This window comes from Ranitomeya imitator, chromosome 2, assembly GCF_032444005.1.
Source record: "Ranitomeya imitator isolate aRanImi1 chromosome 2, aRanImi1.pri, whole genome shotgun sequence".
Classification (NCBI taxonomy): Eukaryota; Metazoa; Chordata; class Amphibia; order Anura; family Dendrobatidae; genus Ranitomeya; species Ranitomeya imitator.
The window spans coordinates 778,906,230-778,926,702 of NC_091283.1; the positions used below are offsets into that span (position 1 = coordinate 778,906,230).

The 20,473-nt window shown below is 38.4% G+C and overlaps 1 protein-coding gene across 1 annotated transcript in view; it reads right to left on the reverse strand.

The window, feature by feature from the left end:
• Positions 1-681: 681 nt before the first annotated feature.
• The window catches only part of PCDH15 (protocadherin related 15), a 2,320,333-nt gene continuing 2,300,541 nt past the window's right edge, over positions 682-20,473 (reverse strand). The window contains exons 35-38 of the mRNA XM_069753541.1: positions 17,035-17,073; positions 15,634-15,707; positions 12,158-12,293; positions 682-2,649 (exon numbers count right to left, since the gene is read on the reverse strand). Coding sequence (XP_069609642.1) covers positions 2,104-2,649; positions 12,158-12,293; positions 15,634-15,707; positions 17,035-17,073 — 795 coding nt within the window. The 3' untranslated portion in view covers positions 682-2,103. The remainder of the gene's footprint in view (positions 2,650-12,157; positions 12,294-15,633; positions 15,708-17,034; positions 17,074-20,473) is intronic.

A 20,473-nucleotide genomic window follows, 5' to 3' on the forward strand; every position in this document is an offset into this window, starting at 1 on the left:
TCATAATGTGGCCAGCAAGCAGCCGGCACTAGAGAATTCTTAAAGCGCGTGATGTGAGGATTCGCATAGACTCCAGACTTTCACCTCCTCCTAGTTGATAAATTCAGTAGCATTTCAGTTTTTAGTTCCCTGACATATACTTTAGGGAAACGTATAGTAGGCAAACCTTCAACCACTATTTTAGTCTGATTATGCATCTTGTAAAAATACTTTGAAAACTGATTGAAATGTTTTAAAAAAAGAAAAAAAAGAAAACGCTCAACTAATCACTTTTTTGAAAATTTTTGGACATCCCCTCCCACCGACATCTTTACTATCTGATACAGTGATAATGCCCAGGAAAAACAGAAAGTTGGTCAAGGGCAGAAAATCACCGGCCAAAACGTTGACCCACTACAACCAGTTATTTGCTGCAACAGTCCAATTTTTGGATCATGATGACGTCACTGAGAAAGAACTCTCAAATACCAATGAAAGACCCAAATAGCAGTGGAGATTGGTAAGTTGAGTATTGTTGTGTTTTTTTTTTAACTTTAGAACATTTTAAGATGTTTTCAACATTTTTCCTGGCTGGATAGTCCCTTCAACCTTTTAAATGATTTGTATAGCACTAGATAACCATGTCTGCTTTATTTCAAAAGTAGAACATCTAGCAATTTTTTTTGTTTTGTTTTGTTGTTTATAAAACTACAGTTCTGCTCCAGTGAATTGAATTGGACTGAGCTGCAATATGACACGCAACATGTAGAGGGGTGTAGTGCTATTTTTGGAAGAAGCTTTCCTTAACCCTAAATAACCTCTTTATCATATCTGTATTTAAAGAACCTTAAAAAGCCATTGAATCTGTCAGTGAAATTGTTCAATCAGTCAGTTGATGAAGCAAGGATGAAAATCAGACTCCGACAAAAAACATCATAGAAAGTATTGGCTACATCGCATAAACTTTTGCAAATGGACCTGAACCTATTATCGTAGCTGGTCTTTGTGAAAATGAAAATACAGACATGGAAATCACTTTTTTTGCTTCTATATTCTCTTCTTGTCAGAAAAGTCAGGAATTTAACTAGTACATTGGGGATAAAGCATGTCCTAAACTGAATGAATTAAACTGAAACTATACAGAAAGTGATATCAGCACGGTTGATAAAAGTCCCTGAGATTGATACCTGCTGCTTGACTCATGGATTTAGCAACCAACCATAAGATATGAATAATCATGTAATCATGTTTGTGTCAGAGTTTCTCAAAATGATTTTTTTTGTATTGTTCCCTGTTTTAACAAATAATATCTAGTAAAATGTCAAGCCCAATGCCAAATTTCATCTCCCGGCACAACAGGAGGCATTAAAATGTTCACACTACACAGCAGAACTATAGTTCTTAAATCATTTTCTGCTGCTGTGAATGATACATCAGTGAAACTTAGCGATATCTGATGCAGGCAATATATCTTGATTAGTCATGATCTAAACTGCTTGATCATATTAAATGCTTCAAAGGACCCGAGTTTAACTATCAATGAAAAGTTAAAAAACACAAAAGGCAAAACAAACAAAAGAGAAAAACAGTAAATGAATGGCAGAAAACAATGTCGGAGAAAGTAACAAATTTTAGAAAGAGTTATCCCAACCCGTTGACTACATGCACAATGACATTGACCTGTAATTCTTTGTTGAGATTTTGATCTTTTGGACACCGCTTTTACGCTTCTAAGAAGCAGCTGCCTTCTGTCTTGAGAAAAAAATATTTATTTTTGCAATTACTTTTTCTTTTACCCAGCACTAAAAAAAAGTTAGAAGCCATATGTACGAAGTTTTAGTCAAGAAATGCAGCAGTAAAAAAAAAAAATGATACAAAAAAATTGTAAATCAAAACTTTTAAAAATCTGCTGATTCCTCAATAAAATATTACACAATATAAGTTTAACCTACGGCATTAATAGCCAGTTAAGAAAACATTTACTGGGAACTAATCAGTTAAAAGTGCAAATGTGTTGAATTACTGGAAAAAGTTAGGTCATTCATGTGCACACTACAAGATTTTTATTGTGATCATAGGAAAGTGCAGTCCAATAGAAATCAAAGTTGTGGTAAAAAAAAAATGTCATAGTTTTGTCATTGGTATGTGAAGATTATTCCATGGTCCCATCCAGAGCTCATCTTCATCTGATGGAGTCTGGTCACTGTGGAATTCCAAAGGATCTTTCATGTCTTCATTATCAACAACTGACTCTTGTTCATCTGTGCTTTTTAATTTATTGTCCCCAATCTTAGATATTATATTTTTGGTCACTCCAGTGTTAGAGGCTAGTGATATAGTGGATGGCCTAGTGCTAAGTTTGAGAGAGGCTCCTTTAGATAATGTGTTCAATTGGATGTTTTCCTCATGTGTTACACCGAGCTTTTCTAGTTTTTTAAAGTGCTTACCGAGCCTTGAAGGGGATGCCATTTTTAAATTATTTGTTAGGCAAGAACGCCTTGTCCTAACAACAGACCCATTTTGGGCTATGTAAATATTCCCATTGACATTGTTTTGAATGTTCGGTTGGTTCAGACGATTTCGATGAATTTCAGAAGAGCTGTCTTCTCCAGTGGAACTTGTTTCATATTCTCGATCCACGACTAATTTAATCCGTTTTTTTATTGCCGTCTATAGGAGAAAAGCAAAAGAATGGAAGTCAGGAACATATCTAAATTCATATTATAAGATAAATTCCTGTTGACCAAAGGCATTTGCTCCTAAAAACACAATATGTGTGTTTAGATGAGCTTTCTCTGCATAGACATTGGTGATATAACATGTTGAGAACAGAGCAGGTGAAATTTGTTGTTATTAGGAGCAACAATGACAGCATATCATTACTAGAATATACAGTGCCTGTTCAACTGAAATGACACTTGCCTATTGTTAAAGAAAAGGGGGTGCACTAGGAGCATTCTGAGACATTTTCTCACTTGTAGACTCTGATATATTCTCTTCAGAGACTGTATCTTTGGCCTTTTTAAGGTGAATCAAACTTGTTTCGAATTTCACAAAAGTTCAATTTAACCAGAATCCATACTTTTTGCGGCTTAGCGTATATACTCGAGTATAAGCCGAGTTTTTAAGTTTATACTTGAGTGAGAGTTCAGAAGATGGAGGAGGAGCAGCAGCGGTGGAGCAGCGGGTCACAGGTGGCTGCTGCAGCTAAAGCCTATGCCCACTGCTAAAGAGAAATTAATATTCACTGTGCTGGCAGTGAATATTCATTTGTCTGTAATGGTGCACATAGTGTCAGCCATATCTGCTGGCTCCCTGCAGCGGCCGGGCGTTTACGTGTGCCTGCTACTACTAGAGAAATGAATATTCACTCCATGGGAGTGGAGAGAAGTGAATATTCATTTCTCTTAAGTAGTGGGCACACGTGACTGCCTGGCCGCTGCAGGAAGCCTGCGGCTTACACTGAGTACATTACTTAATAGCAATGAATACTTACTGCCCTAAATGCACATAATCCTGGCGTGGAGAGCAATGAGTATTCTGGCAGCTGTGTTCTGCTTGTAAGCAGCGCATAACGTCCCTGCCATAAGCTGCTTACAATCATAAAGCAGCTGCCTGCACCGGAACAAGACGCTGAGTGGGAAGGTACGTATAATGGTTTATTTTTTGCGTTTTTTGATGGGGACCATGCATACAAGGATAGGGATGAGGAGCCAGGCATACAAGGTTAGGTATGAAGAGCCATGCATACAAGAATAAGAATGAGGAGCCATGCAGACCAGGATAGGGATGAAGAGCCATGCCGACCATGATAGGGATGAAGAGCCATGCAGACCAGGATAGGGATGAGGAGCCATGCCGACCATGATAGGGATGAAGAGCCATGCAGACCAGGGTAGGGATGAAGAGCCATGCAGACCAGGATAGGGATGAGGAACCATGCATACCAGAATGGGGATGAGGGAGCCATGCAGACCAGGATGGGGATGAGGGGGCCATGCATACCAGGACCAAGAACAACCAAGTAAGGCTAAGTTCACATGACAAGTAATCAATTGTTAGATTGGATCCAGATGCAATCCCTTGGCAAAAAGTTGTACAGACATAACTTTTTTGTTCTGATAAAAAAACCTGATTTCAGCTGGATCCGCTTTTATAACGTTGAAGTCTACAGAAAATCGATCCATTCTTTTCCATTTGAAACTGAACTAGAAAAAAATGAATCCTTTCAAACGGACCTTGTTTTACATAGACTTCAATGTTAAAAAATCGGATCAAATTTTTTTTTATTAGGGCAAAAAAGTTTTGTCTGCACATGATTATTGGATATATGAACATAGCCTTAGGAGCCATGTAGATAAAGGCAAAGGAGAGGTGAATATTCATGTTATTCGCTTTCCTCTATCCCCTCATGTTTTTTATTTTTATCGTTTTTTCTTTTTTTCTACAATGCACTTTTTTATGCTTTGATGTCTTAAGAGAAACATAACAATACAAATTTGATTGACATCAAACTAATTTTATACACATTGAGTTTCTTGAAAAAATTCAAGCAAAATTATTGGTAGATTCACTCATTATAAATTTCAGCCATTAGTACACAAAATGGCACAGTACTGTTCTACCAATTTTTAAAGAATTTAGCATACATATATATAATTAGACGTGGGTTGCATATCCTAATATCCACCAATGTCTTTGCTGAGTTAATCTCTTTAAGATACAGTATATAGATTACTTTTTTATTTCTGAAAAGAAAGAATGGAAACTTTGAGTCCACGTATAGCAGTAAGAGAAAGTTAAAAGTTGAAATACTGCATTAAATAACTTCCACTTTTCCTCTATTCATAGAGCTAAGATGTTGATTGCTGATGAGTTGTTTATAATGTATCATTATTAAATCAGATGCAATCAGTTTAGGCTCTGCAATATATGTAATTATAATTATTAATTTCCTGCTATTTACATAATTACACATAGAAGCAAGAGCGTTATCTAAACTTCACAGGCTCATCATTAACAAGGCGTCTTACTGGTTAAGAGCAGATGAAAAAAATCTAATGAACACAGAAGCATTCATTGTTTCCATTTTGCAATTTTTTTTGCTTATAAATGAGTTTTAATTAGAATTATTACACAGATAAGAGCAAGATTTTAATTTACGCCTAATTTAGTTTGTTACGGTTTAGTATTCAATTAATTACATATTTTAATGTATTCTGATGTGGTCTCTACACAATTGAAAAGATTTAAAACTCAGATTGTAAATGTCATGAAGCAGAATATACAATCAGGAAATGTCACGTAATATTAAATATTTTGGCAACTAATAAGAGTTTGTAAAAACATATCGGAAATTAATTTCCGTGTTTTTATACTATTTGCTACATACAAAAGAGTAAAAATAAGTGCTAAAGAGCAATTCTGTTTCCAGTATATAAAGCTTAATAATTGTAATGATGTAAATCATAGTATTTTTCAATATGCTTTTTGGTATTCAAGATCTTTCATTTCAGTTATTGAATTGGAACCTTCCCTGTTCATGTGATGATCCCACGAGTGGTTCAACCATAACTCCCAAACAGCACACTCCCTTTCTGGGGTTATATTTGACACTGACCTTTCCTTTTTTCCTTATATTCAATCACTCATTCGCTCATGTTACCTGGATCTTAAAAACATCTCCAGAATCCGATCTTTTGTCACCTTTAAAACTGCAAAAACGTTTAGTGTTACTATTATTCATTCTCGTCTGGACTACTACAACTCTACTAAGCGGTCTCCCTTTTATCACATTTTCTGCTCTCTAATCCATCCTGATTGCATCCCTCACCTCTGTCTATCACACTACCTGTGTTCTCTGCCCTGCAACTGATGGAAGACTAACATGCTCTGTAATGTGAAACTCACACCTCTGTCTCCAAGACGTCTTTCGTGTTGCCCCAGTTTTTTAGAATGCACTACCCCGGACAATCTGAATAATGACAAGCCCTATCACCTTTCTAAACTAATCTAACTCTTCCCTATATCTTGTTCTAAATTATTCTCAGAATTCGGTCCTCTCTTTTAATTTGTTTTCACATCCCCAAGAACCGAATAGCACTTAGTAGGCTACGTTCACATTTGCGTTGCGTCGGGCGCAGGTTCGGCGACGCATAGCGACGCATGCATCATGCGCCCCTATATTTAACATGAGGGCGCATGGACATGCGTTGTCTTGTGTTTTGTGATGCATGCGTCATTTTTGGCACAAGCGTCAGGGCACAGAAGACGCTGCATGTTGCATTTTTTTTGCATCCAAAATCAATCCAAAAATGGACGCATGCGTCACAAAACAATGCGTTTTTGCATGCGTTTTGCATGCATTGTGCGTTGCTTCGCCGATGCAACGCCCAACAACGCAAATGTGAACGTAGCCGTAGCTGTAATTAGACAGGTCCTGGCTGATGTCCAGCTCATGCAGCATTATTTGAAAATCCCCATTTATTGTAATGATGGCTAGACCATACATGACTAGCATTGTTTTACCTTTTGTCTATTTCCTTATAGATTGCAGGTTGTGAGCAGGTCCTTCACTCCTCCTGTAACTGTTGAATTATAAGTTACTGTGTACTGTCTTTAAAGTCTGTACATGTCCCCGCTTAAAGGGAATCTGTCACCCCTTCTTTATTTGAGATAAAAATATGGTTCAATTGTGCATGAGCTCTGCATTACAGCAGTATCTTTCATATCCCCTGATTCCCCACCTTTGCTGAGAAAATACCTTTGTAATCTTTCCGGTTTTGTATGTAGATAATCCCAGTTCAGTCCGATGGGCAGGGCCTATTTGCCATTTCTCCCCACCTCCTGCCTTGCTCTACACTCTTCTTTCCCTAATTGGTGTTGTTTTCCTGCGCCTGCACATTGAAGTGGCATCTCGCGCGTGCACAGTATGTTTTGCCCAACAGTGGGCAAAGCATAAAAATCATTATTGTGCATGCGCCATTTTACATTACGTTCTGTGAATGGAAGTCTTGCCATGCAAGGGGGCATAGAATATAATGAAAAATGCGGGCGCATGTACAATAGTGATCGTATGCTTTGACCACATTTGGGCAAAGCATACTGCGCGGGCGCTAGAGGCCAATTCAATGCGCACGTGCAGAAAATGTATGGGATCGGTGCTACTCACAGATCTCGTTATGTTGAGAACGCTGAGGATCGGGGGGAGAGATGGTGAATAGACCCCTCCCATCGGAACAGACCGGGATAATTTACATTGGAAAATGGAGAGATTACAAAGGTATTTTCTCAGCAAAGGTGGGGAATCAGGCGATATGAAAGGTACTGCTGTAATGCAGAGCTCATGCACAATTGAACCATATTTTTTATCTCAAATCGAAAAAAAGGGGTGACAGACTCCCTTTAATGTTGAATAAAGTGTTGCCGAATATGTTGGTTCTATATTATTATATTATTATGTACGGCTGATCAAAAGACACATTTCTAATAACACACATGTAATATATACTGCACTTGTGAGGTCATCACTTGAACTGGATGGAATTAGAGATGAGCGAGTATACTCATTGCTCAAGATTTCCTGAGCATGCTCGGGGGGGGTCTCCGAGTATTTGTAAGTGCTCGGAGATTTAGTTTTTGTTGACGCAGCTGCATAATTTACAGCTGTTAGCCAGAATAAGTACTTGTGGGGGTTTCCTGGTTGCTAGGGAATCCCTACATGTAATCAAGCTGGCTAATGGATATAAATCATTCAGCTGCAGTGATGAAAACAAAATCTCCGAGCACTAAAAAAATACTCGGAGGACACCCGAAGGTGCTCGGGAAATCTCGAGTAACGAGTACACTCTCTCATCACTAGATGGAATCCCTACCAGAAAAAAGGTAGAGGTCCCTATTCAAAAAACTGAAAGCACAAATCTTAAACTCTATGAGGAATTGATGTACACAGGCAGTAAATAGGACAATAAATCAGTTTTACATATTAAAACTATACTTTCCGTTTACATATTCCTGCCTATGCTATGAGCATTATGTAAATCTATCCTTTGAAGGTTCTGCACTTATTTGCACATTTTAGTACATAGCATGCCTAATTTTGTTTCTCCAAAAAATGCAATTTTAGATTTTGTTAATTGTAGCAAAGTAGGATAAGTTGTTAATTGTCATTCATTTGTTAGAAAAAATTAAGATTTTGATGGGCTTTTATTAGTGTAGTTTTGTGTAGATATAATGCTAAGTTTTTACATTGTTGTGCAGAATTTGTAAGTATATATTCCAAACTTTTATATTTCTCAATTATAAATATTTTCAAGTGTGAGTAAATCAACATAAAGCAAAGTAGTAAAAGACTTAAAAGTGTAGAAGAGTATCATCCTTCACTGCACATGAAATGTAAGCTGAACAGAAATGGGTGTCACGCTCTAACAACTCGTGCCTTCAGAAGTATGGGGTCAAAGCAAGCAAGGCTTCCATCAAATTCATGCATCTTACAGGTTAGAAGGGAATGCTCTGAATCATCAATGGTGTGGAAAATAAGTAGATTAGAAAAGCTAAAACAGTGCTTTGGAGCAGTGAACTGTTTAGTTAGGAAGTGGAAAAGAACAGATAAGGAAGGAAATGAAGAGTATAAAAGAATGAAATCACATTTTGTAATCTTCCATCTGATATACATGTGTTTAGCAGAAAGTCATAGGACATAAAAAGGAGTTACTAAACCATTATGGGGCAATTAAACAATATACGCATCTTATTATGTAAAACAAATAGTTTTTTCATTTAACGTGGGGCAGAATGTTGTGTAGAAAATGTGATCGGGTTAACAAACTTATTTTGATCCTATCTAGGCTTTTCTTTACCACAGGTAAATATTCAATTCACTACACTAGCAGACAAGGCAGAATAGCTTATTGGTTTGCTACCTGGAACACATAAATCAGTTGCACATGCCACACCTGCCATGGAATGGCTATAAACTTGCTATAATAGCATCTTTATCCAAGTTACGCCTCGTTCAAAAGAAAATCTCAGCCAATACATCCAATGTATGGAGATTATAATAAAAGAACATGACATTAAAGACAAAAATACAGTATAAATGGAAGCAAATAGTTGGACAATGAGGTAAACAGTTGAATATTTTAGTATCATCCAAGGATTTAGAAATTTAGCTGAAAATACCACAGAGAGATAATAGATTTGAAAAGTCGCTTAGAAAAGTTACTTTGCAAGATGAAGCATTTGCTTAGAAGATTTTCTGCAGAATAGTCACACAGATGCACTGCAACCAAAAGGCTCTCAAGTTTCTACCTACTGTTCACTTTCAAAAGGATGTTGAGTTCCCAGCAGCTTCAGAATCAGACATTTCAGAATCAGATCCATGCCCAGTATCGTGTTCATCTGATTGATCAGAAGAAGCTTTTATACTTGAGTTTTGCACTTCTGAATCCTGAGAAGTTTGGGAAGCATCATCTTCCTCCCGGCTGGCTGCAGAAGTGTGACTTTGCTCACCAATGGATGAATTTCCCTGACTAATATTATCATTTTCCTCACTTTCTGCAGTACTCTGTACATCTGTGTCATGACTGCTTTTACTAGGGCTTTTTTCACTTCTTGATGCAGATGCTTCACTTACATCATCTTCACCGTCTTCACTGTCAGCAGCACTTGATTTGCTGGCATCATCTTTTTCATCCTCTTCTTCTGACTGTTCCTCTTCAGAACCTTCTTCAATAGCACTTTGTATTTCACTGTCTACTATTGATTTCTTTGATTTGAAGCTCGACTTTGAACTTTCTTTTCCACTACCTTCTTCAGATTCTTCACTTATTTCTTCTGATTTCTTATCAGAAGATGTTTTAGATTCTGTCTCAGAGGCTACAGATTTTTCAGCCTCTTCTTCAGTATCCTCTTCTTCAGACTCCTCCTGCTTACTACCTACTGATTTAGAAATGGATTGCGTCTCATCTTCTGACTCTAAAGTTTCATCTCTCTCTTCATCAGAATCTACTGTACTTTCATTTGTTTCATCTTGATCCAAGGTGACCTTTAAGTAATCTTTATCAGCCTGTGATGGAGAGGTGCTGCTCCTTCGAGATGTTTCATCTGAAGGTTTCGATGATGTTTTGTCTTCTTCATCTTCTTCTGAATCTCTGCTTTCTTCAGATTCACTATCTGCTGTTACACTAATTGAAATTCCAGACTTGCTCTCATCCCTCTCTGACTCACTTACATCCTCCTCTTCCTCCTCTTTTTCACTTTCAGCAGTGGAAGTTTTGGTTGATGAGGCTACTGATTTTCGACGAGGATGAAGTTTCCTGGCTACGTTAATGCGCTGCATGGCTCGATCAAATTTTCTTGTGACTGAATCAGTTGATTTTTGGAAATAATTTCCTTTAATAACAACACTATCATCACCTTCTACCTGACGGGCCGAGACCAACTTGGCATAAGTGGAGTCCTTTCCACTGCCTTTCACTTTCTGGAGTATCATTGGGAATATTCTAGCTTTTTTCCAAGGAGAACGATGAGTGCCTTCTGCAGTCTCACTTGCTTTCTGAGCACTGACTGCTACTCGACTTAGTTGCATAACTGCTTTCAGTTTTTTCTTTCCTTGACTGGTTCTAGCTACTTCCATACTAGCTCTGGGAGGTCCAGACCTGCCTGCTAAACTTCCTCTGCTTTGGACCTGTCCTCTACCTCTCCTCGAAGGAGGTCTGCCACGCATTCTTATCTGAAATTGTGGAAAATTAATTATATTTAAAACATTGTTGAACATCAAAATATGCTAATTAACAACACCATTTTTTGCATTTTTTTAATCAGCAAGCGTAATAAAACTCTCTAGAAATGCATTAGAGACAAAAAGCTTTTTACAATAATCAAATAAACTATAAAGTACGAAATTGTGAAAAAACTAAATTGTAAAGTTTAAATTTATTGTTGCATTCTACAGTATTTAGCACATTTTCATACAAGTCATAAAGCTTCTACTGTCTGTGGAACCTCTGACCCAAAACGCTCTTTACAGTAACATTGGTATTTTAATTAATATAATTTATGACCCTTTTATTGCTTTCATTGTTGGTCATTGTGTGACCAGTGCAGTAGAGACAATTGGCAATATCAAATTCTGAAATGACCACCGTAGCTTGCCACAGTATCTATCACCTATTGATCTGTTGTCTCTGACATTTTTTTTTCTTCCTTCAGTTTCAGCTTCTATGTTGGAATAGTTAACATTTTAACACTGCAATCAACAGAATTTGCATGTCAAGGTACAACATCAATGTCACATTCTGATAAAATACTTCATCCCATTAAGCCAGCACTCTATCATTGCTTATGACAAGCATAGTATACAATTAAAAACTAATGCAGCGGCTTGTATATGTCTCCTGTGAACCTGTATCTATTGTGCCATTTCTGGAATCTCGCTCATCTCTTTCTTCCCAGCTTATATGGTTCCCCTAATGCAGCATGACCTTGCCATAATGCCTTTTGACTTTCCTGATATAGCTGGATTTTATCACATTGCATTTGCACTGTTTTGAGTCATATCTAATTTCTTTACAACAGATTATCCAGACTAGTAAATAGGTCCCATATTAAGAGATGTAATACAGGATCACTTTAGCAAATTTTAAGCTCACTGTATTATTTACTGACCACTTTTTAATTTGAGATTTAATAAAAGTCATGTTTTATTACATTCCTTAATATGGGACCTATTTACCTGTCTCGGTAATCTGTTGTAAAGAATTTTCATCTCAAAAGGGGTGTTTACACTTCTTTGTTGCTCTATATCTAATGAATGGTACTAACATTAGTTTCATAGACCTTTTTCCTCTAACCCTAGCAAAGTTTACAAAGTCTATGTACCTTATGTGATGCAGCTTCAGCCTGTCTTCCCTGCTTCCTGCTTGTGATATGTTTTACCAGTCAGTTCTAACAAGCAGGAGATTATTCAAAAGCTGTAGATATCATACTGCAGTTCATACAAAGTCACAGACTTACCTTCAGACTGTACCAGTCTACTAATAATGAAAGTTTCAAAATGTATGGATGCAACTGAGCAGGAATGCAAGTGAACTAGAATATGGTTGGTGACCACCTGTACAAAATTGATTTAATGCTACTTTAATAGACCATTCCATGGTGGAAATTTTTAAACACTTACATCTCCTTCAGCAGCAGGACCATGTGGACTATAGTAATAGCCACCATCATTTTCAACAACAACTTCTCCATAGTCTTCATACATGCCAGACGGGGATAGTAACCTGCGTCGACTTCCGTATTGTGGTAATTCATACCTGGAAAAAGCATAATTGAAATTAGTATTTGTATTAAAGCTATAAAAATGGGTTAAATGAATCAGACCTGAAAACTTATAATAATAATAATAATAATTTTTATTTATATAGCGCCAACAAATTCCGCAGCACTTTACAATAAGCGGGGACATGTACAGACAATAAATTCAGTACAAGTTAAGACAATTTAAACAGTGACATTAGGGGTGAGGTCCCTGCTCGCAAGCTTACAATCAACTAACTTATGAATCTTTATTACATCTTCTGATTCGAGCAAATAACAACTAAGGGAATAGTTACCACAGTGCACCAGAAAAACTGATAAATGATAGATTAAAGGGTTTGTCCTGTCTGAGAAGAAAAGACTGCATGCTCGTGAAAATTCACAATTCCCATTTATGCCCTGTATAAATAGATGGTCATGTGACCATGCTTACAGCTACATGCCTACTAGTCTCAAGTGTCTTCTTTCATTTCTCTCACTGCGGCCAATTGGCATGTGACCACAGATATTAAAATTGCATACATCTGGTCACGTGACCTCCCACTCACACGGAGCATACAGGGTAATCATGACAGTATACACATCACACACGAACAATTTGGCTACATGACTGCAGACTATTCTTCATAGACGAGCAGACCCCTCAAAGCTGTACCTAAAGGCCTAGAGAGTAAAGCTTCTACTTCTGGAGAGCACCAAGTTGGCATAGGGGGATTTGTAGACTATGCAATGGTGCCTAAAAAAAATATTTAGGTAGCCTCTTCCCAAAAGAAGAAAGCTACGTCTGAAGTACCACCTCATGGAGGTAGAAATTCTACAGGTAAATATTGACTCTACAATGGGCCTTTGTCACATGTCTTAGGATGTTTACCTCAACCATAATTTTTACCAAAAAGAAAAACCTCCTTTTACGGACAACTGTTTCATGGTTATTTTCTCTCTGGATTGCAAGGTAGGAGACTGGTAAACTGGGTCAAGTCCTTTCAGAGGCGTTCTAATGGTTTCTCCTAGAGGAAAGTTTTCTCCCACATAATGGAGGCTAGTTGCTTACATTTTTCTCTGGGAGCATTGCTTAGCCTATTAGTATCCCTTCATCAAGGAGAAGCTCTATAGCTCTGTCGAAGGACTCACACAAAGCCTACCAAAACATTGCTCAGAAAATGGAGATCTTTTACTTTTGGTGAAGATTTTGGTGGGCCTCAATATCATAAGTCACGTGGAAAGGCTCATTATAGGATCAATATTGACTTATAAGATGACAATAAGTAATAGGTGGCACTAGGGACCAGTATTTTTTCCTCTTTGAGACAGCTAAGTGCATTTAATTTTAATGATCATTCTGCAAGAGCTACAATCAAAGCACATGTCTTTTCAGTGTCTGCACAAAATTTGTTCTGAAGATTTGCCTTTATTTTTTGGTTACTGTTATTTTTGGCCAAGACATGGCACAGTAAATCCATGTTGCAAAAACTAACTCTGGCATACCAAACTAAAAAACGTTGTTACATCTACCTAGACCAGCTTCAACAATGTTTGCCTCTAAAGTCTACGTTTGTGCTGGTGATGGAGGAAACATCATGGCCTATTATTGGACAGTGCAGACACTATCCAGCCAGGTATACCATTGTGGCTCTGGCTTGTTGTGCCACCCAGCCAAATAGAATGGATGTGTGCGCTACTCAGCAACTCACTACATGAAATCAGGTCCTTGCTCTGTACAGTGAAACAGTACAACATCCTACTAAAACTCCCAATAACTCCCAGCAGCTATTGTGCTTAGTTTACTCTTTGTGTTCATCATTTTCTTTGCCTGGCTTGTGACCCAGCTACATCTGTTCTTGTGATTCCTTTGATATGACCATAGGATGTTACACATTATTTTTGACTGACCTACTGATATACAATCCGGGTTATCCATTTGACTACAGTATTGCCTTTGGATTCTGTACCTGTTCTGTTCTTCCTGTTACTGACTGACTATCTCATGGTTAGGCTTGCTCCTCTGGCCAGCAGCTACTCCACTGACACAACCCAGGGTGTTATGTCTGCTAATGAAAGGTGTAATGAAGGCAATCCAGAGACACAGTGTGCCTAGCGATCAGAGCGCACACAGTGATCTGACAAATACCCAAAAACAAAAGAACGAGCTCTGAGACGTGGAAACTCTGTAGACTGCACACCTGATCCTATCCTAAACACAACTAAAAGTGGCTGTGGATTGCGCCTAACCACTACCTATGCAACTCGGCACAGCCTAAGAAACTAGCTAGCCTGAAGATAGAAAAATAGGCCTGACTTGCCCCCAGAGAAATACCCCAAAGGAAAAGGCAGCCCCCCACATATAATGACTGTGAGTAAGATGAAAAGACAAAACGTAGGGATGAAATAGATTCAGCAAAGTGGGGCCCGATATTCTTAGACAGAGCGAGGACAGTAAAGCGAACTTTGCAGTCTACAAAAAACCCTAAAGCGAAACCCACGCAAAGGGGCAAAAAAGACCCACCGTGCCGGACTAACGGCACGGCGGTACACCCTTTGCGTCTCAGAGCTTCCAGCAAAACAAAAGACAAGCTGGACAGAAAAAAGGCAACAAAATAGCAAAAAAACACTTAGCTATACAGAGCAGCAGGTCACTGGAACAATCAGGAGAAGCTCAGATCCAACACTGGAACATTGACTAGGAGCAAGGATAGCAGCATCAGGTGGAGTTAAGTAACGAAGCAGCTAATGAGCTCACCAGAACACCTGAGGAAGGAAGCTCAGAAGCTGCAGTACCACTTGTGACCACAGGAGTGAATTCAGCCACAGAATTCACAACACCAGGGGGCCTCATTGTAAGGCCAGACCTCAAAATAAGGGTGTAGGTCGAAATTCTCCTGGGATGTGCTAGATGTAGCGGCTACTTCTGTGTGAAGTAGCTTTTTTTTTAGCTTCAGACAGGCTATCAAAATTCTGGCTTTATGTATGGGTGAATTGAAATGCATTGCTTATAAATATGGATATGTGCATGAGAATTAGGTTTGTTGATGTAGCTTAATAGGTTCTTTGGTATTTTCCACCTTTTTGGTCACTGCCTATAGGTTGCTTGCATAGAATTTAAATTATGCATATTGATGTTAATCAGTAACAAGCAGAAGGGTCACAGCAGCTTTGGACTGTCATTAAGGCTATAACACCAGCTTCCAATCCTTCAGTGCAGGAACTCAGTTACTCTGTGAGTGCTTTATGCAGAATATTTCCATCATATATATGTACAGACATATATAAAGGTCAATATAGCCATTATATTATTGCATGCATCATCATTCTAATTAACCTTTGATGATGAAGACATACCCATGCTCATAGCTGTAATAGTCTTGTCCATAATATTCTTGGCCAGGGTCAATTCCAGACTCCATGGACAGTTCCTTGAGAAAAACAAACAGTAAACCATAAGTGTTTCAAAATGTCATTGAGATACATGGGTAGTGAAGCTTTGCAACGCTTCATGGATGCATCAGTCCAGATATTCTTATAAATTGCAAGTAAAATATATTCCTACAGACAGAAATGTTTTACAGTCCCAGTAAATTATGTTAACATGAATGATGTAATTTAAAACTCCAAGGGTTTGTTCATGTGCTGCGTTTTTGCCATGTTTTTTCTGCATTGTAAAAAAAACGCTGTATTTTTCAGTACCAGCAAAGTGAATAATAATAATAAAATAATAATCTTTATTTTTATATAGCGCTAACATATTCTGCAGAGCTTTACAGTTTGCACACATTATCATCACTGTCCCCGATTGGGCTCACAATCTAGAATTCCTATCAGTATGTCTTTGGAAAGTGGGAGGAAACCGGAGTGCCCGGAGGAAACCCACGCAAACACGGAGAGAACATACAAACTCTTTGCAGATGTTGTCCTGGGTGGGATTAGAACCCAGGACCCCAGCGCTGCAAGGCTGTAGTGCTAACCACTGCACCACCGTGCTGCCCAGCTTCGTGAATAGAGATTTGTGAAAACTCATGCAAATGATCCTTATATTTTTATTACGGATTTGAACCATCAAAACAGTTTTTCAAATCTACAACGTGTGACCTCTACCAGTGTTTTTACCCATTCAAATGAATGGAAAAAAATGTATCAAAATTACGAATAAAAATGTGTAAAAAAAATGCATAGATTTTTCCAAGAATTTTTCCTACAAACACTCTAGTTCTAGTTTTTTGTTTAGAGAAATCTGCTGCCAATACTCAACATGTGCACATATCGCAGCTCGTCCTGCATAAAACAACCTCTCACAGAAAAAATAAGGTTAAACAAAAAAAAGGAAAAACTAAAATGAAAAAATGAAAAATGGCTGCGTCCTAAAGGACTACAATTATGATGGATTCTCATTAGTGTATTTATAGTCATTTCAAGCCAGCCCCAATGAATAAGCTGATAAATCTGCTTTTTATGGATATGAGTGAAACGCGTGAGCTCTGCCCTTTCGATTTCATTTATCTGTATTTTCTGCCTTTGTGATCAAGCGTGTTAATTGCTATTGATCTGACCAGAACACAGTACATCTGAATTAGCAGAAATATAGAGTATTTAGAATATTAGAGACAATCTGTTTTCATTTCATTGCTCATAATTCTATACCAAAGGGATGATTATTGGTGTTATTTGCTAATGGGTTCATCTGGCGTTGGTTAGTACATGCAGATTTGAAACTGAAAATAGAAAAATAATTGCAAATATAACTACCTCGGGTTTCAGAAGAGACGGTCTCAGCAATTGCTGTTGCTGGTGCCATAGAAAGAGACAGGTAAAGAACAAGAGGCATTGAAAGAAAAATAGAAAAGGAATAAAGAGAAAGGCAATTTGGCATTTGTGCCATAGACGTACAGTAGACAAAGTACAGTAAATTCTTGGCAGATAGTGAGCGCTGTATGCAGGACTAATAATTGAATTTGTTTTAATGATTTATAATGATGAAATCTGCAGCTGGCTGCAGCATACAAAAATAAAATATACAACATAGAATTACCATAAAAAATAACAAAGTTGAAAGTTTTTCAGTTGCAGACAAAATTAATATGAAATGAGATTATGTAAAATACCAAAATGAATTGTAGAGGGGATCTGCCACCAGATTTCACAAAACAAACTGCATATATAATGAAAATGCTGTATTAGACTTAATCAGGCAGGTGTATTTTCTCTGATAGCTTATGCCCAAATAACTGCGTAATTCTCTTTGAATGCTTCAACTCAACCTCCTGCCTATTTTAACTGAATTAGATAAATGACGTGGTACAACCATAGGTTGGTGCTCAAAGTAGCGTCCCAGACCTTTAAGTTGTAGTGGAATAAAACTTCGCACTCAACGGATGTATCAGTAAAAAATGTAATGTGGTCCAAAACTTAGTACAACAATGCAAACGTTTCGGTCAGGAGTGGTGGATATTACGTCTGAGGAGACACCTACATACTCCTGACACACCATTCTACTGCGATTCAGCACAGATTTTTGGAATAAATTATCTCGTTTTTAGCCTCAGGATGTTCCTGACAAAAAACTTCTCTGAACTCTTTTGACACACCATTGCGGTTGGTACACCGACGGAGGTCATGGTTTGACCGAAACGTTTGCATTGTTGTACTAAGTTTTGGACCGCACTAAATTTTAAGCCTACACATATTATTCCACTATATTTCAACTGAATGACAGCTCCACAGTGTCCATCATCTCTGCTGCTAAATTTCTGCCCAGCCTGATAGCTCCTCAGTGCCCCTCTTCCCTGTTGCTGCCCTTCTGCTCCTGATACCTCATCAGCGCAAAACAGGTTTTAGCTATGAGTCAGGCTGAGTGGGAGGAGACTGATTACGCTTTGAGCCCGATTCATCAAGACTGGCGCTGTTCACACTAGTCTTGAAGGGGGTGTGGGCTTCAGTCAGACGCATCTGATTCATTAATAGGTGCATGCGCCTTTGTGTATCTGGGGTGTTTCGGGAGTGGCGTGCGCCTCCACATGCAGTGACTGGAGTGAGATTACAGGCATACAAAAAGGCAGAGAGTCATGATAGAAAATTGGGGATAATTTGCTTGCTGTGTGGCCCCAGCAATAACCAAAACCAAGTCTCTGAAAAATCCCTGCTGAATGGAATGGAGGTCAATCAAGTGCTCTGCCACTACATGCATTCTAATCGCAGCAACGAAAAGCAGCACAGTATTCGTCAATCTCTGGGGCTTCCATTAGAAAGAATGGACTGGCAGTGCGCATGATTGACCTATGCTCCATTCGGCCCGGTTCTTGTTATCCTATTGATAGAGGATATGTCAGGGATTTGCTGTGATAGAGAGAAGACAGAAGACTGCACTGTCTTTTGGCCCCCACTCCTGCACTGATTAGAAGCACTTCACCTTCACATTAAACTGTGCAGGTTTCTTTTAGCATTGCATGGGTTAACTTATTTCAGTTAAGAGCTCCTGGAAGCTTATTTGCTTGATGATCTCAGGTCTACAGTGTTTGCCGCTCCCCTCTGGATTGCCAGAGTTAGCCTTATGCTGCATAGCTCAGGAGTTGGAGGGGGTTTGTTGCTTGAGGAGATGTTTTGTGTATTTATCTAGAGATTGTTGTTTGGGACTGGTTGTGTGCAAATCCTCTTCTCCTACTTTGATTTTTCCTTTCCTTAACTCCTCAGTGTTCCCCTCTGTTAGTCTGGTTAGTGTATTTCCATTCACTAGTACTCCCCACTTCCTTGTGTGGGAGAAGAGAACAGACTAAGGGCAAATTTAGGAGCTCAGATTGGTATGTGGCCATGGCATCTTCACCATTAGGCTGTGTGCATGCGTTTCGGATTTTTTACTATAAAAATGCGATAAAACCGTGAAAAAAAAAACACATCCATTAAGCATCCTATTAATAGAATGCAATCCACAATTTTTGTGCACATGAACATGAACATGCTCGCAGAAAAAAACTCATCGCGGTAAAAAACACAGCATGTTCATTAATTTTGTGGATTTTTGGAGGATTTCCCGCTATTTAATGCATTGGGAAGCTCCAGAAAACCCCCCAAAAAATCTCCACAAAAAATGTACAAAAAATGCGTGAAAAACACAGGAAAAATGCAAAAAAAAAAATACATGCGGATTTCCTGCAGAAAAAGTCTGGTTTTGTTCAGGAAATTTCTGCAAAGAATCCTGATGTGTGCACATAGCCTTAGAGGTAATCCAGGGAGCAGGTATAAATAGGGCACCCCTAGCGCTAGGTACAGGGAAGGAGCCACTGGCCCTTGGATGCCCAACATGACAGACTAACTTTTAGACTTGAGAACAACCTGTTAAAGAACCACTTCCATCAAAATTTTTGTCATCTTAATATATTGCAATAATCATATTATAGCCATTATATAGCATTGTGTACTTTCAGTTTCTCATTTTTCCCTATTAACTGTCTAATTCTTCTCTTTTCTCTGGTCTATGTAGAAACAGGAAGTCTCTTGTCCCTGCATTTATCATTCCCCTCTTCAACTCCTCACCCAACTGCTCTGCTCCTCCACATCAGAGACTTTGCAGTGACTCATATCTCATACAGGGAGAATTGACTTCATGCTTCTACATAGAGCTAAGAAGGATTCTGCTAGTCAGTTTTTAACCCTTTAACCTCCGATGCTTTTTCCAGTTTCGTGCTTTCGTTCTTCGCTCCCCTTCTTCCAGAGCCATATTTTTTTTTATTTTTCTGCCAATATTGCCATGTTATGGCATGTTTTTTTGTGAGATGAGTAGTGCTTTTGAACGACACCATTGGTTTTACCATGCCGTGTACTAGAAAACGGGAATAAAATTCAAAGTGCGGTAAAATTGCAAAAAAAGTGCAGTCCCACACTTGTATTTTGTTTGGCTTTTTACTAGGTTCACTAAAAGCTAAAACTGACCTGCCATTATGATTCTCCAGATCACAACGAGTTCATAGACACCAAACATGTCTAGGTTCTTTTTTATCTAAGTGGTGAAAAAAATTCCAAAATTTGCTGGAAAAAAAAAGTGCGCCATTTTCCGATACCCGTAGCATTTCCATTTTCATGATCTCAGGTTGGGTGAGGGCTTATTTTTTGTGTGCTGAGCTGATGTTTTTAATTATACAATGTTGGTGCAAGATACGTTCTTTTGATCGCCCGTTATTGCATTTTAATGCAA